At 39.1% G+C, this 24,195-nt stretch overlaps 1 protein-coding gene across 2 annotated transcripts in view; it reads left to right on the forward strand.

The window, feature by feature from the left end:
• Window positions 1-24,195, forward strand: part of LOC124776371 (serpin B6-like) — a 280,271-nt gene that overhangs the window by 202,451 nt on the left and 53,625 nt on the right. Inside the window, exon 8 of one of the 2 annotated variants that reach the window (XM_047251331.1) lies at window positions 14,678-15,012. The exons of the other annotated variant lie outside the window; for it this stretch is intronic. Within the exon in view, the coding sequence (XP_047107287.1) occupies window positions 14,678-14,823 (146 nt within the window). The 3' untranslated portion in view covers window positions 14,824-15,012. Of the gene's footprint in view, window positions 1-14,677; window positions 15,013-24,195 lie in introns of those variants that run through there. 2 annotated transcript variants of the gene reach the window in all.

Genomic DNA, 24,195 nt, shown 5'->3' on the forward strand with positions numbered 1-24,195 from the left:
TGACAGTGACCCAATAAAGTAGCTCTATGAAACTTAGTCCCCCCTCCCCATGATCCATGGACTTAGCCATTGGTGGAGAGGCTTGCATGCCTCAACGATAGAGATAGCCGTACCGTTGGTGCAACCACAACGGAGGGGTATCTGTTGGGAGGCCAGACAAACATGTGGTTTCTGAAGAGGGGCAGCAGCCTTTCCAGTAGTTGCAGGGCAACAGTCTGGATGATTGACTGATCTGGCCTTGTAACACTATCCAAAACGGCCTAGCTGTGCTGGTACTGCAAATGGCTGACAGCAAGGGGAAACTACAGCCGTAATTTTTCCTGAGGGCATGCAGCTTTACTGTATGGTTAAATGATGATGACGTCCTCTTGGGTAAAATATTCTGGAGGTAAAATAGTTCCCCATTCGGATCTCCAGGCGGGGACTACTCAGAAAGACGTTGTTATCAGGAGAAAGAAAACTGGCGTTCTACGGGTCGGAGCGTGGAATGTCAGATCCCTTAATCGGGCAGGTAGGTTAGAAAATTTAAAAAGGTTAAAGTTAGACATAGTGGGAATTAGTGAAGTTTGGTGGCAGGAGGAACAAGACTTCTGGTCAGTTGAATACAAGGTTATAAATACAAAACCAAATAGGCATAATGCAGGAGTTGGTTTAGCAATGAATAAAAAAATACGAATGTGGGTAAGCTACTACAAACAGCATAGTGAACGCATTATTGTGACCAAGATAGATACAAAGCCCACGCCTACCACACTAGTACAAGTTTATATGCCGACTAGCTCCACAGATGACGAAGAGATTGATGAAATGTATGACGAGATAAAAGATATTATACAGAGAGTGAAGGGAGATGAAAATTTAATAGTCATGGGTGACTGGAATTTTTGCTAGTAGGAAAAGGAAGAGAAGGAAACATAATAGGTGAATATGGAATGGGGGCGAGGAATGAAAGATGAAACCGCCTGGTAGAGTTTTGCACGGAGCATAACATAATCATAGCTGACACTCGGTTCAAGAATCGTAAAAGAAGGTTGTATACATGGAAGAAGCCTGGAGATACTGACAGGTTTCAGATAGATGATATAATGGTAAGACAGAGATTTAGGAACTAGGTTTTAAATTGTAAGACATTTCCAAGGGCAGATGTGGACTCTGACCTCAATCTATTGGTTATGAACTGTAGAATAAAACTAAAAAAACTGCCAAAAGTTGGGAATTTAAGGATATGGAACCTGGATAAACTGACAGAACCAGAGGTTGTAGAGTTTCAGAGAGAGCATTAGGGAACGATTGAGAAGAATGGGGGGAAAAAAAATACAGTAGAAGAAGAATGGGTAGCTTTGAGAGATGAAATAGTGAAGGCAGCAGAGGATCAAGTAGGTAAAAAAACAAGGGCTAGTAGAAATCCTTGGGTAACAGAAGAGATACTGTACTTAATTGATGAAAGGAGAAAATACAAAAATGCAGTAAATGAAGCAGGCAAAAAGGAATAAAAACGTCTCAAAAATGAGATCGACAGGAAGTGTAAAATGGCTAAGCAGGGATGGCTAGATGACAAATGTAAGGATGTAGAAGTGTATATCACTAGGGGTAAGATAGATACTGCTTACAGGAAAATTAAAGAGACCTTTGGAGAAAATCGAACCACTTGCATGAATATCAAGAGCTCAGATGGAAACCCAGTTCTGAGCAAAGAAGGGAAAGCAGAAAGGTGGAAGAAGTACATAGAGGGTCTATACAAGGATGATGTTCTTGAGGACAATGTTATGGAAATGGAAGAGGATGTAGATGAAGATGAAATGGGAGATATGATACTGCGTGAAGAGTTTGACAGAGCACTGAAAGACCTGAGTCGAAACAAGGCCCCGACAGTAGACAGCATTCCATTAGAACTACTGATAGCCTTGGGAGAGCCAGTCCTGACAAATCTCTACCATCTGGTGAGCAAGATGTATGAGACAGCTGAAATGCCCTCAGACTTCAAGAAGAATATAATAATTCCAATCCCAAAGAAAGCAGGGGTTGACAGAAGTCAAAATTAGCAAACTATCAGTATAATAAGCCATGGCTGCAAAATACTAACACAAATTCTTCCAGACAAATGGAAAAACTGGTAGAAGCCAACTTCGAGGAAGATCAGTTTGGATTCCATAGAAATGTTGGAACACGTGAGGCAATACTGACCCTACAACTTATCTTAGAAAATAGATTAAGGAAAGACAAACCTACATTTCTAGCATTTGTAGACTTAGATAAAGCTTTTTTTTTGACAATGTTGACTGGAATACACTGTTTCAAATTCTGAAGGTGGCAGGGGTAAAATACAGGGAGCGAAAGGCTATTTACAATTTTTACAGAAACCAGATGGCAGTTGTAAGAGTTGAGTCACATGAAAGGGAAGCAGTGGTTGAGAAGGGAGTGAGACAGGGTTGTAGCCTCTCCCCGATGTTGTTCAATCTGTATATTGAGCAAGCAGTAAAGGAAACGAAAGAAAAATTCGGAGTAGGAATTAAAATCCATGGAGAAGAAATTAGAACTTTGAGGTTCGCCGATGACATTGTAATTCTGTCAGAGACAGCAAAGGACCTGGAAGAGCAGCTGAACGGAATGGATAGTGTCTTGAAAGAAGGATATAAGATGAGCATCAACAAAAGCAAAACGAGGATAATGGAATGTAGTTGAATTAAATCGGATGATGATGAGGGTATTAGATTAGGAAATGAGACACTTAAAGTAGTAAAGGAGTTTTGCTATTTGGGGAGCAAAATGACTGATGATGATCGAAGTACAGAGGACATAAAATGTAGACTGGCAATGGCAAGGAAAGTGTTTCTGAAGAAGAGAAATTTGTTAACATTGAGTATAGATTTAAGTGTCAGTAAGTCTTTTCTGGGAGTATTTGTATGGAGTGTAGCCATGTATGGAAGTGAAACATGGACAATAAATAGTTTAGACAAAAAGAGAATAGAAGCTTTCAAAATATGGTGCTACAGAAGAATGCTGAAGATTAGATGGGTAGATCATATAACTAATGAGGAGGTATTGAATGGGATTGGGGAGAAGAGAAGTTTGTGGCACAACTTGACTAGAAGAAGGTATCGGTTGGTAGGACATGTTCTGAGGCATCAAGGGATCACCAATTTCGTATTCGAGAGCAGTGTGGAGGATAAAAACCATAGAGGGAGACCGAGAGATGAATACACTAAACTAAACAGATTCAGAAGGATGTAGGTTGCAGTAGGTACTGAGAGATGAAGAAGCTTGCACAGGGTAGAGTAGCATGGAGAGCTGCATTAAACCAGTCTCTGGACTGAAGATCACAACAACAATAACAACAACAACAACAACAACACGAAACTTGGATCATACATGCTACTACATTGTAGTAGAGAAGGTAAGTAAAAGAAATATACAATGAAATATACAGGAATAATGCTATTATTCAAAGATGATAATACACTGAAATCACTGAGATTTGTAATAGTTCCTTGGACATTAAAAAGATGAGACATGATGTTCAGTAGGGTGTGTGATCACCACAGATGGCTGTGCATGCTCTGCAGTGTGTTTCCATGCTGGCTTCAGTATTAAGCTCTTGTGGTAGAGCATCTGGCCCTCCACCAGAGTGGTGGACAACTGGATGGTTATTGGTGCATGTGAACATGCTGCAATATATTTCCCCAACTCATATCACAAGTGCTTGATTAGATTTAAGTTGGGGGAATGGGCAGGCCAGTCCATTTGCTGAAAATCCTCTCCTTCCAAGAGCTCCTCCACTGCACTCCTCAATTCTGTCATGCATTGCCATCCATAAAAATGAAGTCAGGGCCAAATGCACACCTCAAAAGACACACACAAGGAAGGAGTATAGTGTCACAATAATGTTGACTGGCAAGTGTACCTTGTTCAAAGATTTGGAGGTCAGTACATCCATTCAGTGTTTTGCATCCCCTTGCCATAACAATGTGGACCACCAAAATGATCATGTTTGACATGTTCCCAACTCTCGCCATATAAGGGTACATCCAAAATCACTGCTCAGGCTGTATCTGCTCTCATCTGAGAGGAGCATGTGACCCCAACTTCTTGTCAGTACAGTTCCTGTACTCTTTGCACCATCCCAAATGCTGCTGTTGACATGTGAGTGTCAACTGAATACAGTGTACTGGTTGGTGGGCAAAGATACCACTTCCATGTACCAAAAAAGGGGAGAGACAAAGAGAGAGAGAGATGCAGGAATTCCTGCCAAAGGCTCCCCCAGTGATTGGCTGGCATAGATGGTGACATCATGTGTGGGAATCCCTACCAATTGACTTGGTCCAGGGCACAGCTACAGCCAGCCTGCAGGGGAGCAGATTTCAGGTGTGGCAGAGATGAGACCAATGGTATGGCCTCCACAGGCAAAAAATGCTCAATCTCCATCAATGGTGAAGGGAGGGGCCTCTGGTTGTGGGGTTGGGATCTGTAAATAATCTATGGAGAGGAAGTAGTTCCATCTCCATCAACTTACATTGCCAGTCATTGGCGACTTCTGTTTAATGCATAACAGAGGACAGAGTTTCTAGTGTTAAGAGGCAGGCTGTTGGGCTTGCTTGTCCTGGAGCAGTTACCGAGGCATTGGAAGGCCAAGGGACCAGTGCATCACATTGATGTTGGACCAGCTGCTCCTCACCAGCCACAACATCAAACATTTGCCACCCCTTCTTGATGAAGATGATGCCCTAGGCCCTTCCAGGGCTCTAGCTGAAAGTATGAGCCCAGACTTGGGATCTCAGGTGGTAATATGGTTGTGCAAGGGGGGTGGGGGGAGGTGTCACTGAGTTGGGTGCAGCAGTTCAGACAAGTTGTGGGATTTGGACCTGTGTAAAATTTTGGCCAGGCTACATCCATTTATGGGGGTGGACAGATCGAAGGCAGAGAAGCTGGTAAGTGCTTTTCCAGAAGTTTCTGTCATTATTTTGTACATCTGCATCTTGAATGTCCTCACTATCCACTTGGCTTCCAAAATGCATGTGGGATGGAAAGTGGTGGTGGTTGGTTGCTCAGTGCCACTGTGCTGACAAAATACTCAAAAGCAGATGCCATGAACTGAGGGCTGTTATCAGAAACCAAGGTAGAAGGACCCCCCTCCCCTTGATTGCAAATATAATGGTTAGTGTGTGTATAATAACTGATATGGTAGTTGTAGTCATCGTTGCAACATGTGGAATGTTAGAGAGGGCACCATCAACTAGCAACCACATTGTTCCATGAGATGGACTGTCAAAATCAACATGCAACTGATTGAGCAGATGGGAAATGTAGGGTGGTCAGAGCATGGTCAAGCTTTGAAACACTCTGCTGGGTCAGATTGGTTGTGGGCATAGGCTTAGCAGTTCTGGATGGAGCATTCAGTGGCCACATCAACCCCAGGCCAATACACACCATACCACACTATTCCCTACATTTTGCACGTTCCCTGATGTGCATTGTGGAGCAGCTTCAGTATGCAGGGATGGAGTATGGGAGGAACTACCAACGGGCATTCCAAATTATCCATAGCTAACAAAATGATCTTCTCAGTAACTTTAAGCCTGTGCTGTAAGGAAAAATAGATGGCTATGCCGGGTTAGTGTTTTAGGAAAGTGCTCTGGCCAACCCTCCTGTACAGCAGACTAAACCCTGCAGAAGAGTGGATCACAGCCAATTTCTGCTGCTGCTTCATGCACTGTAATAAAAATTCATGCTGGGTGTGTCACTGATTTGCATCTAAGGCAAAACACAGTGCTTCATGCCAATCAAATTTGGCATGTGGGCCACATGGCAAGTGGGAAGGTGCACCAATATTTGAATACTGTGTGGTGGGGCAGTAATGGATCTCATAGATATAGTTACTTAGGAACAACACTCACTGTTGCACTTGCTGCATCATTTTATTCATAAGTTTCAAATAGGGGTCCAACAGCAAAATAAGGGGCTTGTGATTGGAGATCAGGTGAAACTTAGTACTGTAGAGGTGCTCATGAAACTTCCAGATGTTGTATATGACAGCCAACACTCCTTTCTCAGTTTGAGAGAAAGTCTTCTGTGCCACATTTAATATCTTAGATGCTAATGCAGTGGGCTGTCTTCTGTGCCGTAACTATATTTGTGGGACAACACAGCATTAATGTCACAATCTGAAACATCAGTGGCAAGCATTGGTTTGCCAGGATGGAATATTGCAAAAGAAGAAGCTGACCTAAGGCACTTTTTAAATTGGCTGAAAGCCTTCTAGTATGCCTCTGACCACACAGATTTAACAGCCTTTTTACACAACTGATTGGGCAGATTGGAAACGTGGGTCACATTGGGAATAAACTTGGCATAATAATTTACTTTGGTGGGCAACAACTGTAATTCTTTGGGCTTCTGTGGAACTGCTAAGCTAGTGATTGCATCCAGTCAATTCTGTATGGGTGTAAGCGTATTGTTACTTCATATAAGTCCCATGCACTTGACACACGGTGCATAATAACTACATTTCTTGGGGTGACAATGCAGCCCATGGGCTTGGAGCAATCAAACAACTGAAGACTGTAGCCTGAGTATTTCTGAAGTTCTATCAATACTTGTGCCAGATGGGGAATCCAAATACTGTTGGATACTAAATGATTTATCTGGTGTAAGGATGATTTTGTGTACAAACCACAGTGTAAAGCTATGATGAAAATTCAGAGACCCACATTAATTAACTGACTTATATAACTTGCATGATTTAAGCAGCACAACTCACTAGTCATCCAGATGGCTCCACTATCACCTGCTTAACAATGCAAGCAAGGGATCAAAAAGCCATTCTGCTGTGACTGTTCATTTGTTGGTAGGGCAGTCATAGGTAAGCTATCGACATCGATGGTAAAAGCTACCCATTAGCTGACAATCACTGCTGAATCCTGCAGGCAGTGTAGTAGTCACAGCTCCCATCAGTGCAATGGGATGTCATTCCAAACACCAGTTAAATATGGAACAGATATCATTCGTGCCTCCTGAGAATGTGCTGATTCCAGTGCCATTCCAGTGTGAGATACTGTTTGTATGTCACCTTTTCCTATATTTCTCTACACACCCCTTAAACAATAGCTCTATACCCCCCCACTCTGTTCTTATCAGTTTGGTATATGATAGGTCTTGCATCACAGGTCATTTAGGAAGTTGGTCATAGCTCATGCTGGCCTCCTGGTATTGGTAGCTCACGTGTCACATTTGGGCAGACTTACACTCATCTCTATGTCATTCACTGCCAGATAGCAATAGCATCATTTTCACAATGGTGAGGGAGTGTAATTCATCATATTTCAGGCAGTTTGCACAAAATGTTTATAAATTAAATACACAAACATTTCTTATGAATCAGTCTATCAGTTTGTTGACACAGTATTAGAATTGTTACAATAGTTCCTGAGATGAGCCCAAATATACCAAAAGAAACTGTGACAGGGGACCTTAATTTATTTATGGTTAAAGAATAGGTGTACAGGGATGAACAAAAATATGGAAACACGGCGAGAAATACATGCTTGAACATAAATGGAAATGCTAGCCATACCTGCAGATTTCATTGTGGTATTTGACATGAATGGCATGAGTGTAGTGTCCTCAATATGTTGCAAGTGTCAATTGTCAGAACAGTGTTCTGTGTAGTTGTGAGTGCATTATGTTGGAGCTAAATGAATTTGAATGTGGGCAAATTCTTGATGCTGATATGTTGGGTGCTTTTATAACCAAGGTAGCCAAAGTGTTTGGCGTTTCAAGAGACACTGTATTGAAGATTTATACTGCATACAGGGCAAGTGGAGAAACATTAACCACTAAGCCACAACGTGGATGAAAGTGTGTGGTCGTAGAATAGGGTTGTGATGGAAAATAAGGAGAGAATAGTTGCAAAAGCCACTGCGGAACTGAAAGTTGCACCCGCAAATCCCATTAACACCAAAACAACGTGAAGGGAGCTCCATAAACAGGGAATTGCTGGGCAAACTGTAATTCCAAAACCACTCATAATTTCTGTCTCCTGTTACTTCATAGTGCCCAAGGGGACTAAATTAGCTAATACCTAAACAGTGTTTGTGTTAAATTCACATTCATATTCTGTGAAAATTATTCAGCTCATTTTGACTGATTGTAGCTTTCTGTCATGGTGCAACTCAGATGTTATGACAACACATTGGGTAGCATGGTACCATGCGAAGTACGAGTTGTGTTCAAAAAGTAAGGTGGCTTTATATTTTTATGACACAATATTTCTTTATTCATCAATATTCATGTTGTTCCCTTCAAAGTAAACCCCCTTAGACACAATACACTTGTGCCAATGCTTCTTTCAATCATCAGAGCATTTCTTATAAGCACTTTTTGGCACAGCCTTGAGTACTTCCAGTGATGCAGCTTTTATTTCAATTGTTGAAAATCTTCATCCTTTCATAGGCCTCTTCAGTTTTCGGAACAGGAAGAAGTCACAGGAGGCTAAATCAGGTGAATATGGTGGCTGAGGCATGGTTGTCATGTTGTTTTTGGCCAAAAAATCTCTCACAAGCAACTATGAATGAGCAGATGGATTGTCGTGATACAAAACACATGAATTATTTTTCCACAATTCTGGATGTTTTTTGTGTATCGCATAACGTAAAGGTAATACTCCTTATTGACAGTATGACCTTGAGACAAAAACTCATGATGCACTATACCATGGTAATTGAAAAAAAAAAAAAAAAAAAAAAACAGTGAGCAAAACCTTGACACTTGATCGAACTTGGCGTGCTTTTTTCTGTCTTGGCTCTCCAGGATGCTTCCGTTGGGATGATTGGACTTTGGTTTCAACGTCATAACCATAAACCCATGTTTTGTCACCAGTTATGACTCTTTTGAGCAAATCAGGATCATCACTGATGTCATTCAAGAGCTCCTGAGTGATGGTCATGTGATAGTTCTTCTGATCAAAATTGAGAAGTTTTGGAACAAACTTCATTGACACACATCTCATGCCCAAAACATCCAAAAAAATTGCATGATATGAGCCGACCGACGTGCCAACATCCTTAGCATCTTCTCTTATGGTAATTTGACAATTTTCCAAAACAATTTTCTTCACAGCTTTCACATTCTCATCTCTTGCTGACGTGATGGAGCATCCAGAGCAAGGTTCATCACTGGTATCTTCTTGGCTATCTTGGAAGAGGTTGTACAACTTATAAACATTTCTTTTACTTAGAGCAGATTCACCTTATGCCACTGTCAACATTTCAAGTGTTTTAGTGCACTTGGTTCCATTTTTCACACAGAATTTGATGCAAATTCTATGCTCCATTTTTTGTAATAATTGAAAATCGCCGAGGACGCTAAAGCATGTCTAACCTTTCTGTCTGTCAAAAACAAACAAAGAATGTGGTACACCTGAAACTGTGAACATATGTTTGGGACATGTGTATAAACATTTCAAAAACAAAGTAAGATTGATAATTGAATGTACATTGCTCGCACGATTTGAAAAGTCACCTTACTTTTTTAACAGCCCTCGTTATTTATGTGATCAGCTTGTATCATAGTCATTTATTTATTTATTTGTTGACATGTCTAGTTCTGTAGGACCAAATTGAGGTGAAAATCTCCTAGGACCAAATTGAGGTGAAAATCTCCAAGGTCATGGAGTGTGTCACTCCATGAAATTGCAACATAAAAATAATAATAGATAAAATAAAATGTTTTTGAACCCAAAAAAAGTCAAGTCATAAGTTTAAGTAAATGCAATCAACAATATAACGTAGAAATCAGCTTAATTTTTCAAGGATCTCCTCAACAGAATGGAAAGAATGATCCATGAGGAATCTCTTCAGTTTCGATTTGAAAGTGTGTGGATTACTGCTAAGAGTTTTGAATTCTTGTGGTAGCTTATTGAGAATGGATGCAGCAGTATACTGCACACCTTTCTGCACAAGAGTTAAGAAAGTGTGATCCAAATGCAGATTGGATTCTGCCCAGTATTAACTGAGAGAAAGCTGTTAATTCTTGGGAATAAGCTGATATTGTTAAGAAGAAAAAACAGTAAAGATTATACATACATTGAGGGGCCAATGCCAGAATACCCAGACTAGTGAACATGGGTCGACAAGAGGTTCGCGAAATTACACTACATATTTCCTGAACTGCTCATTTCTGACCCAAAAATATCCTTTGAGAATGGGTAGAGTTACCCCAAAATATAACACCCTACAACATAAGTGAATGAAAATAAGCAAAGCAGACTAATTTTCTAGTCGAATGGTCAGATACCATTAGAATAGTAAAAATGCCAGCATTAAGTCTTTGAACAAGATCCTGAACGTGGGCTTTTGACAACAGTTTACTGTATATCTGAACACCTAGAAATCAGAATTGTTAAGTTTCACTAATCATGTGCCTATTCTGTGAAAATAAAATGTTGGGTTTTGTTGAATTGTGTGTTTGAAACTGTAAAAACTGAGTCTCACTGTGATTTAGCGTTAGTTTATTTTCTACAAGCCATGAACTTATGTCATGAACTGTACTATTTGAAACAGAACCAGCATTGCACACAACATCCTTTACTATCAAGCTAGTGTCATCAGTAAACAGAAATATTTTAGAATTACCTGTTTTTTTTTATAAATACCCCCATTTGACCGTACCCCATTCAGACCCCCACATCACAGCCATTCTCAACACTGATTAATGACATTTTGCTGTCTCTTGTTAAAGTAAGAGGTGAACCAGTTGTGAGCTATTCCCATCCAGTACCTTACAGAGAAAAGAGAATATAGCATTTTCAGTTGTTAAATGACTTCTAAAGTTGAACTGTACGTTGGATAGCAAATTATGGGATACAAAATAATCAATTATCCTTACATACACAGCCTTTTCAATAACTTTAGCAAACACTAATGGCAAGAAAATAGTCTACTCGTAGACCTACCCTCCTATATAAAAGATACCAACTATTTCCTCAACAGTTCCTGTCACTTTACCACACAGTGCCCTGCTCGTCACTATTGATACCACCTTCCTTTACACTAACATTGCTAATGCCCATGGCCTTACCGCTATTGAACACTATCTTTGCCAATGCCTGACAGATTCCAAACCAACAACCGTGACCTATTATATCCTTACTCACAATTACCTCTCCTTTGAAGGCATTACCTACAAACAAATCTGAGGTATGGCTATGAGCACCCACATGGCACCATCCTATACCATCCATGCAGAGGAATCCTTCATATACACCCAGAATCCTAAACCCCTCACCTGGTTCAGATTCATTGATGACATCTTTGCAGTCTGGATCAAGGGTGAGGGCACCCTATCCACATTCCTCCAGAACCTCAACAACATATCCCCCATTTGCTTCACCTGGTCCTACTCAATCCAACAAGCCACCTTCCTAGATGTTGACCTCCATCTCAGAGATGGCTACATCAGTACCCCTATCCATATCAAATTTACTAACCACCAGCAATAGCTCCACTTCGACAGCTGCCACCCATTCCAGACCAAGAAGTTCTTTCCATACAGCCTAGACACCAGGGGTCATCGCATCTGCAGTGACAAGCGATCTCTCTCAAAATACGCCAAGGGTCTCACTGAAGCCTTCACAGACCATAATTATCCTCCCAACCTCTGTACACAAACAAATCTCCCATGCCTTTTCTTTCCAGTTTCCCACCAGCTGCCAAAGTCCCACTGTCCGGCCACAGAGGAGTGTTCTCCTCGTAACTTAGTACCACTCAGGACTGGAGCAACTGAATTACAATCTCCATCAGGGTTTCATCTACCTCTCATCATGCCCTGAAATCAGAAATCTCCTGCCCACTATCCTTCCCACCTCTCCCACAGTGGTATTTCGCCATCCATCAATCCTATAAAATATACTCATCCATCTTTACACAACCTCTGCTCCCAATCCCTTACCTCATGGCTCATACCCCTGTGATAGACCAAAGATGCAAGATCTGTCCCATACATCCTCCCATCACCACCTACCGTATTTACTCGAATCTAAGCCGCACTTTTTTTCCGGTTTTTGTAATCCAAAAAACCACCTGTGGCTTAGAATCGAGTGCAAAGTAAGCGGAAGTTCTGAAAAATGTTGGTAGGTGCCACCACAACTAACTTCTGCCATCGAATATATGTAGCACTACACAGGCATGCTTTGCAGGCACAAAGATAAATACTGGCGCCAAAACCTCTGCGTCAGTAAATAAATTAAAAAAAAAGGTGGAAGACGAGCTTTTTTTCCTCCGCCCCGAGTTTCGACCACTGCATTTTCATACATTATCCATCGAAGTAATTAAAAATTCCGTATTGTTCATCTTCGAATGCTGCAGCGTTTCAATGTACTATGAAAATCCGACTGGCAAGACTGTTAGGGATGTTTGTCAATATGGCCAACTCTACGTTCTGAATTTTTTCCTACCTGTGAGAAGAGATGGCTGCTGATAGGAACTTTTATGAATTGTGAATCACATGCAGTATTCTCTTCACCATAAGAATAATATGAATATAAACTTTTGCCACGTATTCTTTCGTGTTTGCTGCTATCTCATTTAAATTCTGTCTGCCTAATAAACTACTAAACTAGAGTGAGACAACAGCAAACACGGAAGAATATACATATCATGTCATGTTTATATTCGTATTATTCTTATGCGTAATAGTGATACAGTCAGAAATGAAGCACGGCAATTGATTAGATTTTTAAATCTAAGATGACTCTAATTTCTGTGCAGAATTTAATGTACTAAAGAGGCGTCTGCAAAGATTTTCAAACGGAGAAAAATTTTCACTAAACTTTCGTTCAGAACTTCTTCTATCATACACAGTGTATTATTTGGTTCTTGTTGATCATTATCAAAGTAAACAGCAGTGTAAGTAACGACAAATAGCAGTCTCTTGCCATTGTTTCGCTAATGAGACGATTCCTCTCTCTCTCTCTCTCTCTCTCTCTCTCTTTTTTTAAAAAAAAGTGGCGGTAGCACACACAAAAGCAAGCCATGCAGCGAGCGAGCGGTCACAGGCTGTAAACACTCATTATGAGAATGCGACGAACAATGCATGACACAGTACAGTAATGCATCTTCAGCTTAGAGTGACGTAAACATCTATAACAAAGAGAACAGCACTTATCAGATCAAATAAAAATAAGCAATCAATTCAAACCAGACGAAGCACTTGAAAAAGGAAGGGTACCCGTATAAATAAGGACGGAGTGCCTGACACATAGCAATGGCTACCTGGTAAAGCTTAACTGCTAAGCTTACATCTCGAACCAAACTACTGTAGCTGTATCGTCATTCATTCGACCTAAATTGTGTCTCATATTACAATGGACCAACTTTGTTTCGATTTGGAGGTGCAGCCTAAAACTTTTCTCTCCCCTTGAATTTCGAGTCTCAAATTTCGGGTGCGGCTTAGATTCGGGAAAATTTTTTTCCTTGATTTCGAGTCTCATTTTTCAGGTGTGGCTTAGATTCGAGTGCGGCTTAGATTCAAGTAAATACGGTACTCCAGTCCGATCACAAACATCACCTGTCCCATCAATGGCAGGGCTACCTGTGAAACCAGTCATGTGATCTACAAGCTAAACTTCAACCATTGTGCTGCAATCTATGAGGCCATGACAACCAACAAGCTGCCTGTCCGCATGAATGGCCACTGACAAGGTGTCACCAAGAAACCCGTGGGCCACCCAGTTGCTGAGCATGCAAAAATGACGTCTTTCATTTCAGTGACCGTTTCACAGCCTATGCCATATGGAACCTTCCCATCAACAGTAGCTTTTCAGAGTTGCGCAGGTGGGAACTTTCCTTACAATATATCCTACATTCCTGTAACCCTTGTAGCCTAAACCTTCATTAGTCATTATCCTCACCCATCCAGCCTCTCTGTTCCTATTCCGCACAATACAGCCCTCATTCCACCATCACACCAGTCTTTTTACTTCTCTCCTTTTCTGCTACTCTTTCTCTCTCTCCACCTCTCCCCTGCCCTTCGTCTAACCTCACGACTGCACATAGCTGCCCTACCCTCTCCACCTCGTCCCTGTGCACTCCATAGCATCGCTGCACTGTCCACCATCCCTACCCTACTATCCCTCCCCCTCCCCACCCCAGCCTCCTCCTTGCCCCCACCCAGTTGCCACTACTGCAGTCATGCGTGTGTGAGTTGCGTGTGCATATGTGCCTGTGTGTGCGTGTGCGTGTGCGTGTGTGTGTGTGTGTGTCTGTCGTCTATTTTTGATGAAGGCCTTACGAGCTGAAAGCTGTATTTGTAACAGTCCTTTTGTTGTGCCTATCTGCGACTCTGTATCTCTCCTATATGGTGAGTGGCAACTTTCATTTCATAATATTGTTACCTTCCATCCTGGATTTTCCTTTGTTTGATTGTTCTCTAAAAAATGTAATTTCTACTCCCATCGTTTATTATCTTGAACAAGGCTTCTTTCTAACGTGCCACAAATGTTTTCACTTAAATTAGTCTATCCTATTGAATACCTGAGTGACTTGCTATTGGTGGACAACAGTAACAGCTACAATATATATCCTAATTTTGCAGTACAACTGTGTCCATAAGACATGCCTAAGGAAACATTTGATTCAGTCTAAAAAATGGATGATTTATTTGTTACTGAAACTAATTTTCATTCCAGGTGCAGTTATGTGCCTGAGGATGGCCCCAATTCCACAGGAGCCAATAACTTTCAAGGCAGATCACCCTTTTGTATTCTTTATTATTGATTGCAAAACAAAAACAAGCATTTTTGTTGGGCGCTTCAGTACTCCAAATTGTGATTAGCTGTAGATGAGAAAACCTTTTCATTTAAAAAAAAACTCGTAATTTGTTTATTTCTTGTTTAGAGCACAATGAAAAATGTATCACTGCAGTTTTACTAGAATTCATTTTTTTATCTTATTGTTATAAATACATTAATATTTTATTTAAAAATTTTTTTGGAAGTTCCTAAGAAGTAACAGTATACTGTCAGAGATAACATATGTACACAGAATGAAATAAATATTTTATGTGAACTGCATTTTTGCTTCTAAATCCAAGGCAATGGTCCTCATGAGTAAGAGTATTAAAATCCTAGTGATTAACTGCCAGAACATTCATAACAAAGTGGCATAGCTTGAAGTGCTTCTAAAAAGCAGTGGAACACACATAAAACCCAAAATCAGTAGCAGTGAGGTTTTGTGGAGAGGGAGGTGTATATCAAAAAGATGACTAATGGGAAACAGAGATGGTGAGTTTGTTGCAGTAGACAAGAAACTCAAATCCACTGAGATAGAAATTTAAGCTGCATGCAAGATTGTTTGGGCAAGACTCTGTATCAGCAGTGAGCATAAACTTAATATTAGATCTCACTCCTAGATGTACCTGAAAACCTTAGAGAAAACTTCAGGTTGTTAGTCATAAATTCCCCATTCATACTGCGATCATTGGTGGAGGCTTTACCCATCCATCAGTGAATTAGGAAAATTGGAGTTTTGTAAATAACTGGTGTGACAAGAAATCCTGTGACACATTGCTAAATGCCTTTGCTGAAAACTATCGTTTGTATGTCCTATCGTGATGGAAATACATTTGATCTATAGACAAGTATCAAAATAAAAATGATCACAAAAACAAGTAGAGAGATTTCTCCATTCAGCAAAGTAGATAAAGAGGCAGTAGTGTCACATTTCAGTGAGGGCTGTGAAACATTGAGCTCTGGACAGAAGCATGTAAAGGAACTATGGCTCAAGTTAAAAGAATAGTTGACTATGCACTAAATAGTTATGTTCTCAGTAGAAGAGGTCATGATGGGAGGGACCCTCTCTGGTATACTTCTAAAGAAACAGATTCTACTCCATAATAGAGTGAAACAAAGTGTAGGACTACAGATAGAGAGATGCTAAATGAAATGCATTTGGCTGTGAAGAAGACAATGCCTAAAATCTTCAGTGACAACCAGAGCAAAATATTATCAAAAGATCTCTCACAAAACTCAGAGACATTCTGGTTATATATAAAGTCAGTTAGTGGTAACAATGTTAGCGTCCAGAAACTAATGGACGAGACAGCAACTCATACTGAGAGTAACAAAGCAAAGGCAGAAATTACATTTTCAAATGTTCTTTCACAAAGGAAAATCCAGGAGTATTGACCCAATTTGCTTTTGGCACCAGTGTAAAGATGAGTAACGCAGACATTAGTGTCATTAGTATTGACAAACAGCTGAAATCACAAAAATTGAACTTAGGTCCTTCAAACAAAAAATTGTGCATGGTAGTTGGAAGAAAGCATGTCTTACTCAGGTACAAGAAGAGTGGCAGAAGTGATCCACAAAACTGCAACCCAATGCCCTTAAAATTAATTTGTTCTGGGATCTTAGAAAATATTGTAAGCTCAAATATAATTAGGTATTTTGAACAGTGTGACCACCTCCATACCAACCAGCATGGATTCTGAAAGCATGAGTCATGTGAAACCCAACTCACACTTTTGTTACATGACATCCTAAAAAACATGGATCAAGGCAGTCAGATAGATGCAGTATAACTCAACTTCTCAGTACAATACCTATGCTTATTATTTTAAAAAGTACTATCATATGGAGTATCATGTGAAATTTGTGCCAGGATTGAGGATTTCTTGGTAGGGATGATGTAGCATGTTATCTCAGATGGAGAGTCCTCTGTAACTGTAGAAATAACTTTAATAACACCCCACAAAAGTGTGTTGGGACCCTCACTATCCTTGCTATGTATTAATGGCTTATAACCCGTGTCACATAGGATGCCGCTTCTGTGCACGGAGATGGAGTGATAGGGAAGTGTGGAGGGGATGAGGTCTGCACATTCGTGATGGCAGAAGGCAGACAAATGAGGTCCATGTTTATGAACTGTGTTGCTGCGGACAACAATTAGGCCCATTTGCCTTTAGTATATCATACAATATGTCCAAATCTATGAGGGAATAGTATGTTTTAGAACCGATATCGATCAGTCATCTGCATGAGAGAAGTCTTACTTAGCATCTTGAGGTTGTGTCCACTGCTCCATAGCAATTGTCTGTGTGACATCATTAGGAGAGAACAGCTGGCACAGCTTTGTGAAGATGTCAATTACAATTTTTCTCAAAATGACGATTGTCTAATGACAATATCATCATAAATGGATACAGTAATTGCCATTTATTGTGATTTGGACTATATTATAAGTAAAAGTGTAATACACAACAAAATAAACTTCATATTTAAACTGAAATCATTATATTTGTTTGACAATTGCTTTTACGCCATATAATTTTTTAAAATGTGTAATGCATGTATTTGGGTGTGTTTTGCTGCAGTTAAATGTAAATCACTATGAGTTAAGCAAAGACTAGTGCAAAAGATTTTTCGGTCTCAAGAGGCATTATGAGTTTGAATTAATTTGTTTGACATTACAGTGGGAGAACGCATTTGAGATACACTGAACAAGCAAACAATTAAGCATCATCTGTGAATAACTCGATGGAATGCTGATGATAAAATCGAAAACCACCAATATCTCGGCAGGTAACCCTCCCCTTCATTTTAAGGCATTTATCAATTAATGTCTTGAAACTGACGGGAGTTTACTTGTCAAAATACTAGAGTTTTTTACGAATTTATCCGGCTACATTCTGATAAGTAATTAGAGCATACAACACCATGGGAAAAGCTTAACTTCTCCTTGGGCAATGTTTGAACATTATAGTGTGAATGCTTCATAGGCTACATATACCTAATCAATAAAAGGAAGTTCTCATGTGCTATGTATGCAGTTGATATGTTGACAAAAACATTTTTAAACTGTGCATCTTTAAAACCAAGAAAGATTATTAATTTACTTTGCTTCAAAGTCTACATCACTAAAATACTAATAAATTTTAGTAATGTAGACTTTGAAGCAAAGTAAAGTAATAATCTTTCTCGGTTTTAAAGATGCACGGTTTAAAAATGTTTTTGTCAGAGTCCATGTCTGAACCATTACATTGTCAATTTAGGATGATAGATTCAAAGGTTTAAACCATCTTCACTTCCCTGTCAAAGTCTTATTTCTGAAATTTTGCAGCATGCTACACACAGTGTCCCCACGATGAAGGGTGATGCTGTCTACTGCTTCACGCAAAAGCATTTCAGTGTCTGTTATCTTGAATGTTTTATTTTCTTTACCACATAGCTTGTAACCTGTGCACAAATTAATTCTATTGGCTTCTGCTGGCAGTGAGTGGATAAACGCAAAACCTTGTGACCACATGCACATGAAAGAAAGTCAAACTTTCACATTCTGTTATGTGACTTTTATAAATTAACGAGCTGCAAGAGTTTAGCATGAGTCTGGCTTATATTGCCCAGAATATTTTTATTTGACAGCCAGAGCACAAATCCGCGTTCTAGGTGCTCGTACTTGGTCTTTTCTCTGTAACAGCTGAGTGATAACTGCCATGGTAATTACAATGGCCAACTTTGAAGCAAGGTATGGCAGGAATTGTTCAATGAACTGCTTCTTTAAAGTGGCAGCGTTCATTTCCCAATGATAGTTACTGCCAATTTTCTTACACTTAAATACAGGTTTAGTCTCAGGAACCAAACCAGAAGAAGAGCCAGCATGCAGAATAAGTATCTGAGAACCTTTTCCTGTGGTAACTTTAAAACTGCTAGTACCATCACTCATTTTCCAGCAAGTATTCATGGAATGATACTGATTCATCCATGTTCCATCACTGTAATACGCCGTAGAACTACATCCCCCTCTTGTATCATGTATCTTTATAAGGGATGTGGTTTGTGCTGCTGCTCTGTCGCTTCTTTCAATTATAAACTCTCTTTTTAATGTACTTGAAACCAATGTCTTAAAATTCTTTGTTTTGACGAAGCCTTACCTTTCAAGCCAATTTGCTCAGGCATAAATGTAACAAGTTTTTTTGATGTTGGTTATTCCCTGCTTATATACATTTCAAAAATGGAGTGCTTCATAATATCATAGTCAAAACCATCCATTTGTGTTACAGGTTTTTGTGATTTAGATGCTTTCTAGGCAACACAAAAATAAATTTTCCTGAGGTTTCTACAGCTTCGCCACTTTTGTCTAGTATTCTCCGTACAGTTCTCTTGCTGACACATGCTTCTGCATTTCATTCTTGAGTCTTCAGAATGTCAAAAATAGAAGTCTCACTTTCAGATTCATATTTGAAAAAGTTATGAATGCAGCACATAAACCTCCTTGACTTAGGTGCCTGGGAGAGGGTTCATCAAACCACCTTCAAGCTATTTCTCTGCCATTCCACTCTCTGATAGTGCGCGGGAATCACAAACACTTTAATCTTTCTGTGAGAGCTCTAATTTCTCTTATTTTATTATGGTGATCATTCCTCCCTATGTAGGTGGGTGCCAAAAAGGCATTTTCACTCTCTGAGGAGATAGCTGGTGGTTGAAATTTTATGAGAAGACCCCGCCACAATGAAAAATGCCTTTGTTTTGATGATTGCCACCCCCACTCACATATCATAATCATGGCATTCTCTTCCCTAATTTGTAACAACATAAAAAGAACTGCCCTTCTTTGAAATTTTTCAATCAATCCTATCTAGGGCGGAAAAGCATGGTGTCAGTAGTCTCTTTAGTAGACCTATTGCATTTTCTAAGTGTTCTACCAATAAACTGCAACCTTTGGTGAGCTTTCTGCACATTACAATGTGATCATTGCAATTTAAGTTATTTCTAACTGTAATCCCTAACTATTTAATTGAACTTACAGCCTTTAAATTTGTATGCTTCATTCAAGAAACCAAAACTTAGTGGATTCCTTTTAGTATTCATGTGGATGACTTCAGATTTTTCATTATTTAGAGTCAATTGTCACTTTTCCCACCAGACAGATATCTCGTCTAAATCATGCTGTAATTTGTTTTAATCTTTTGATGACTTTATAAGATGGTAAATTACAGCATCATCTGCAACCAGTCTAAGAGGACAGCTCAGATTGTCTTGTAAATCGTTTATGAGATCAGGAACAGGAGAAGGCCTACAATGCCAGATATCATTTCTGTTTCACTCCACGATTTTCTGTTGATTACTGCATACTGTGGCCTGTCTGACAGGAAATCACCCAGTCACACAACTAAGATGATACTCCACAGGTATGCATTTTAATTAAAGTTGCTTGTGAGGAACTTCACTTTTATTGCCATAATTTGACATATTCATTTGGAAATCACACTAAAACATTACAGATAAACTATCACAGCTATACTGTTACAAGAAAGTAACACTGACATCTGAATGAATAATTCAGTCCCTCTGTGAGTGAAACTGCACTGTCACGAAATACGGCATGTGGGAGAGAGATTCTCACAGTCTAGATTCTAACTCACAGCTAGCCACCCAAGGAGAGAATGAATCTTATTGGCTGCTAGCGGTTAATGGTGGGGGATGCACAGAACGGCTGAAAATAGGCCAGCCTTCCTACATGACGTGAACTTTAGCAGACAGCATTAACAGCAACCTCAGACTTTTCATAGGTCATGCAGCTACCTGTAATGAAGTAATTTCTGAAAAAAGAAATCAGTACAAATAATCGATCAGATCTTGATAAGATTTCAAAGTGATGCAATGACTGACAACTCACTTTACATGTTCAGAAATATAATACTGAACAGTTCACAAAATGGAAACAAGTAATAATCTGTGACTACAATATCAGTGAGTAATATCAATTGGAATTGATCAAATACTACAAATACCTGTGTGTAACAATTTGTAGAGATATGAAATACACAAGTCACTGTGGCTCATTCATAGGTAAAGCAAGTGGCAGGATACTAGGAAAGTGCAATCAGTCTGCAAAGGGGATTGCTTGTAAATGTATTTATTTACTTTATTTACTGCAATATATATTCCATAAATCCATTTTTGCGTGATAACACATGGATGTGGAATGAGTCAAAACATTTAATTCATTATCACATTTGTTTCCATTAGGACAATAAACAAAGACTAAGAAAACAAACTGAAAATAATAATAAAGTAACACAATCAGTTAATTCTAATTACACTCACAAACAGAGGTTAAGATACAATTTTCAGATCTTATCTAAACAATTTTTTAGAGAGTGAAAGTGACCATCTCCTTGACTTACAAATCACTGATTAATCTAATTAAAGCAGCAAGATATATTGAATCAGGAATACACAATAACACTTGGTAAATAATCTTAGCTGTCTCTGGTACAGAATTCTGCTAGAGAATAGAAAATTTTTTCAAGCAAAACCTCCTTTAGCTTACTTTTAAGTGGAACATTATTACCATGGAGACCCTTAATAGTATTTGGAAGGGCAGTGAAGATTTTTATGCATGTGTATTTTACACCTTTTTGCACCAGAGACAAATTTTTTTGGTCATAGTGTATGTCAAATTTCCTTCTTGTGTTCTGATGATGGTATATTTCATTCGTTCCATACTGAGAAAGACTGTGAAGCATGAATGTCATGATTGAAAAGAGATTTTGTGAAGTAGATGTCAGTATTCCTCTTTGCTTAAAAAGTTTGTGACACAAGGTTCTTGGAGGCACTCTACACAAAATTTGGACAACCTCCTTCTGACTTGTAAAGATGATTTTTTTTTTTTTGTGAATTGCCCCAAATATCAGCGCCACTTCATTACTGTAAAGATTGTACTTGGAATTGGCATTTTTTAAATTATACACAGATCTCCAGTTTGTGGCTTGGAGATGTGATTTAAAATGTGGATAGTTTCATCATTAATTGTCCTAGCTATTTTCCAATTGGGCCACTATCATTTTCATAGATACATGCACTATTTTTAGTGAGTCTTTGTCCATCATGGTGAGAGAGACCATTCAGGGCTTGCCTGATAGTTGTATCACCTATTTTGGTCTGGTGTATAAATATGTTATCGATCAGTGTGCTTATACATGAAGTTATTATAATAGGGAAGCTAACTATGGAAGCAAAATTATATGCAGGCATCAGATTTTCTAGGTCTGCTCGGTCTTGGAAATTTGTTAGAAAGTTTACATTGAAGGCCCCAAGCACTATCACATCTCTCACATCTCTTTTGTGTTTAAATAATTTTATTAGGAGAACATCTCACTTCTTCAAAAAGGGACTAAAGTTCCCTGAAGGTGCTCTGTACACTGTAACTGTTGATATATGGGAGTTATTTAAAGACAATTGTAGGGCACACACTTCCAAATGTTGTTCTAAACAATAATTCTACACACCAATTGGTCTACATGTAACAGTGTTTTAACATAAATGGTATCACTACCTCTTTCTTTTCACTGTCTACAAAGTAATGTTGCCAAGTAATAATTATTTATCACAAGTTTTTCTTTATCACAATTAATACAGTGCTCACAGAAGCACAAACATGAACATAACCTATATCTCATGGCTTATGAATATCAATTATAAGTTTATTGATCTTACTGCTGAGGCCTCTAATTTTCTGGTGATAAATTGCCAGTTTTTGTTTAGCAGAGGCAATTACGTTGTTTTCTCTAAAAAAAGAAGTTTCAGTTGAAGGTCTGGGCAAGGCATTTCTCATTTCACTACCCATTTCTCCAGTTTGGTTTGTTTCCACATACTGTGTAACATGCCATCACTCAGCTCCTTGTTTAGCAGAGGCAATTACATTGTTTTCTCTTAAAAAAGAAGTTTCACTTGAAGATCTGGGAAAGGTATTTTCCATTTCACAACCCATTTCTTCAATTTGGTTTGTTTCCACACACTGTGTAACATGCCACCACTCAGCTCTAAGCATACAAGAAAATCTCACTAAATGCTCCCATAAGAAATAAACACTTATTCATACTGTTCAAAGGTTGTCAATCTACATAGTCAATTAACAATATAATCACATACACAGCAGAATTATTTTACTTTACATTTTGTTTAGGTACTTTAAACATATTAGTTCTCAATACTGTTTGTAATATGATTTAATGTTTTCCACATGATGTTCGCCCTCATCTTTACCAGACTTTATGGCTTCCAACTCAACAGTATTTAGACATTCAATACCTATAATATGATATGGACCCTTGTAGACATGGTGGAACTTCTGTATGTCTTTGTTTACCTTTGTTGAATGCACATGAGTCTTAATTAACACAAGATCTCCATCTCATAGCTGATGGGCCGCATTATTGTATCGTGCTTCTCCTTTCTCTGCTGAGTATTCCATGGCCAACTCTATCTCTTCATCCCATGTTCGATCTGTGGCTGGGGAGGTAACCAAATCTCAGAAAATATACTTTCAGGTGGCTGGTTAAGGAGAATTTCTCATGGTGCAAATCCCGTCATGGTATCACGTATACTGTTGATTACTCCTTTGAAGTTCTCTAAACAATCCTTCCATTTACTGTGCTTGCAGTGGTAATAAGCATGACACATGCAGTTCAATTCCTTTATAATTCTCTCTGCCAGATTGGATGCCAATCTGTATTTCACTATTAAGACTTTTTCAACATTGTTTCTCTGTAGCATCTCCTTCCACTCTCTTGAAATAAACTGTGGATCATTGTCTGTCAGAATTTGCTTGGGTTTGCACACATTTACAAAGTAATGGTTCTCCAGGTTACTGGACATTACCTTACCTTTTTCTCTTCTTAGTGGGTAAAACTTCACATACTTTGAACACACCTCTAATATTACCATAAGTTGTGTGCAATTGCCATGAGATTTTGGCAGAGGACTGAGTAAATCAACAGCCACAATATCCTTAATGCCTTTTGGATTTATGGGGTGCATAGATCCTTGACATCTGACAATAGTTGTCTTTGTTGTCTGATGTACATGAGATGTTCATAGAATCTTGCAAATCATGGTATTCATACCAAAAAATATATACTCCTTCTTGAGTTCCTCTAAGCACTTACCTGTGCCAAATTGGCATTACTGAAATGTGTGTACAACACCAGCTTTTTGACTGCATATTCTGGAATACACAACCTCCAGTCTTGTGATGACTCATCCACACGCTGATACCGAATATTTTGATGAACCAAGTAGTACCTTCTCAATTTTTCTTCCCCTGCACAGCCATACTTCACCTTGACACTCTTCAGTGCAGGATCTTGATTTTGTTCCCTTCGAATGTTCTTTAGCAACTTGGTCACAAAGGATTCATATTGAAT

The sequence above is a fragment of the Schistocerca piceifrons genome, chromosome 2 (assembly GCF_021461385.2).
Source record: "Schistocerca piceifrons isolate TAMUIC-IGC-003096 chromosome 2, iqSchPice1.1, whole genome shotgun sequence".
Lineage (NCBI taxonomy): Eukaryota > Metazoa > Arthropoda > Insecta > Orthoptera > Acrididae > Schistocerca > Schistocerca piceifrons.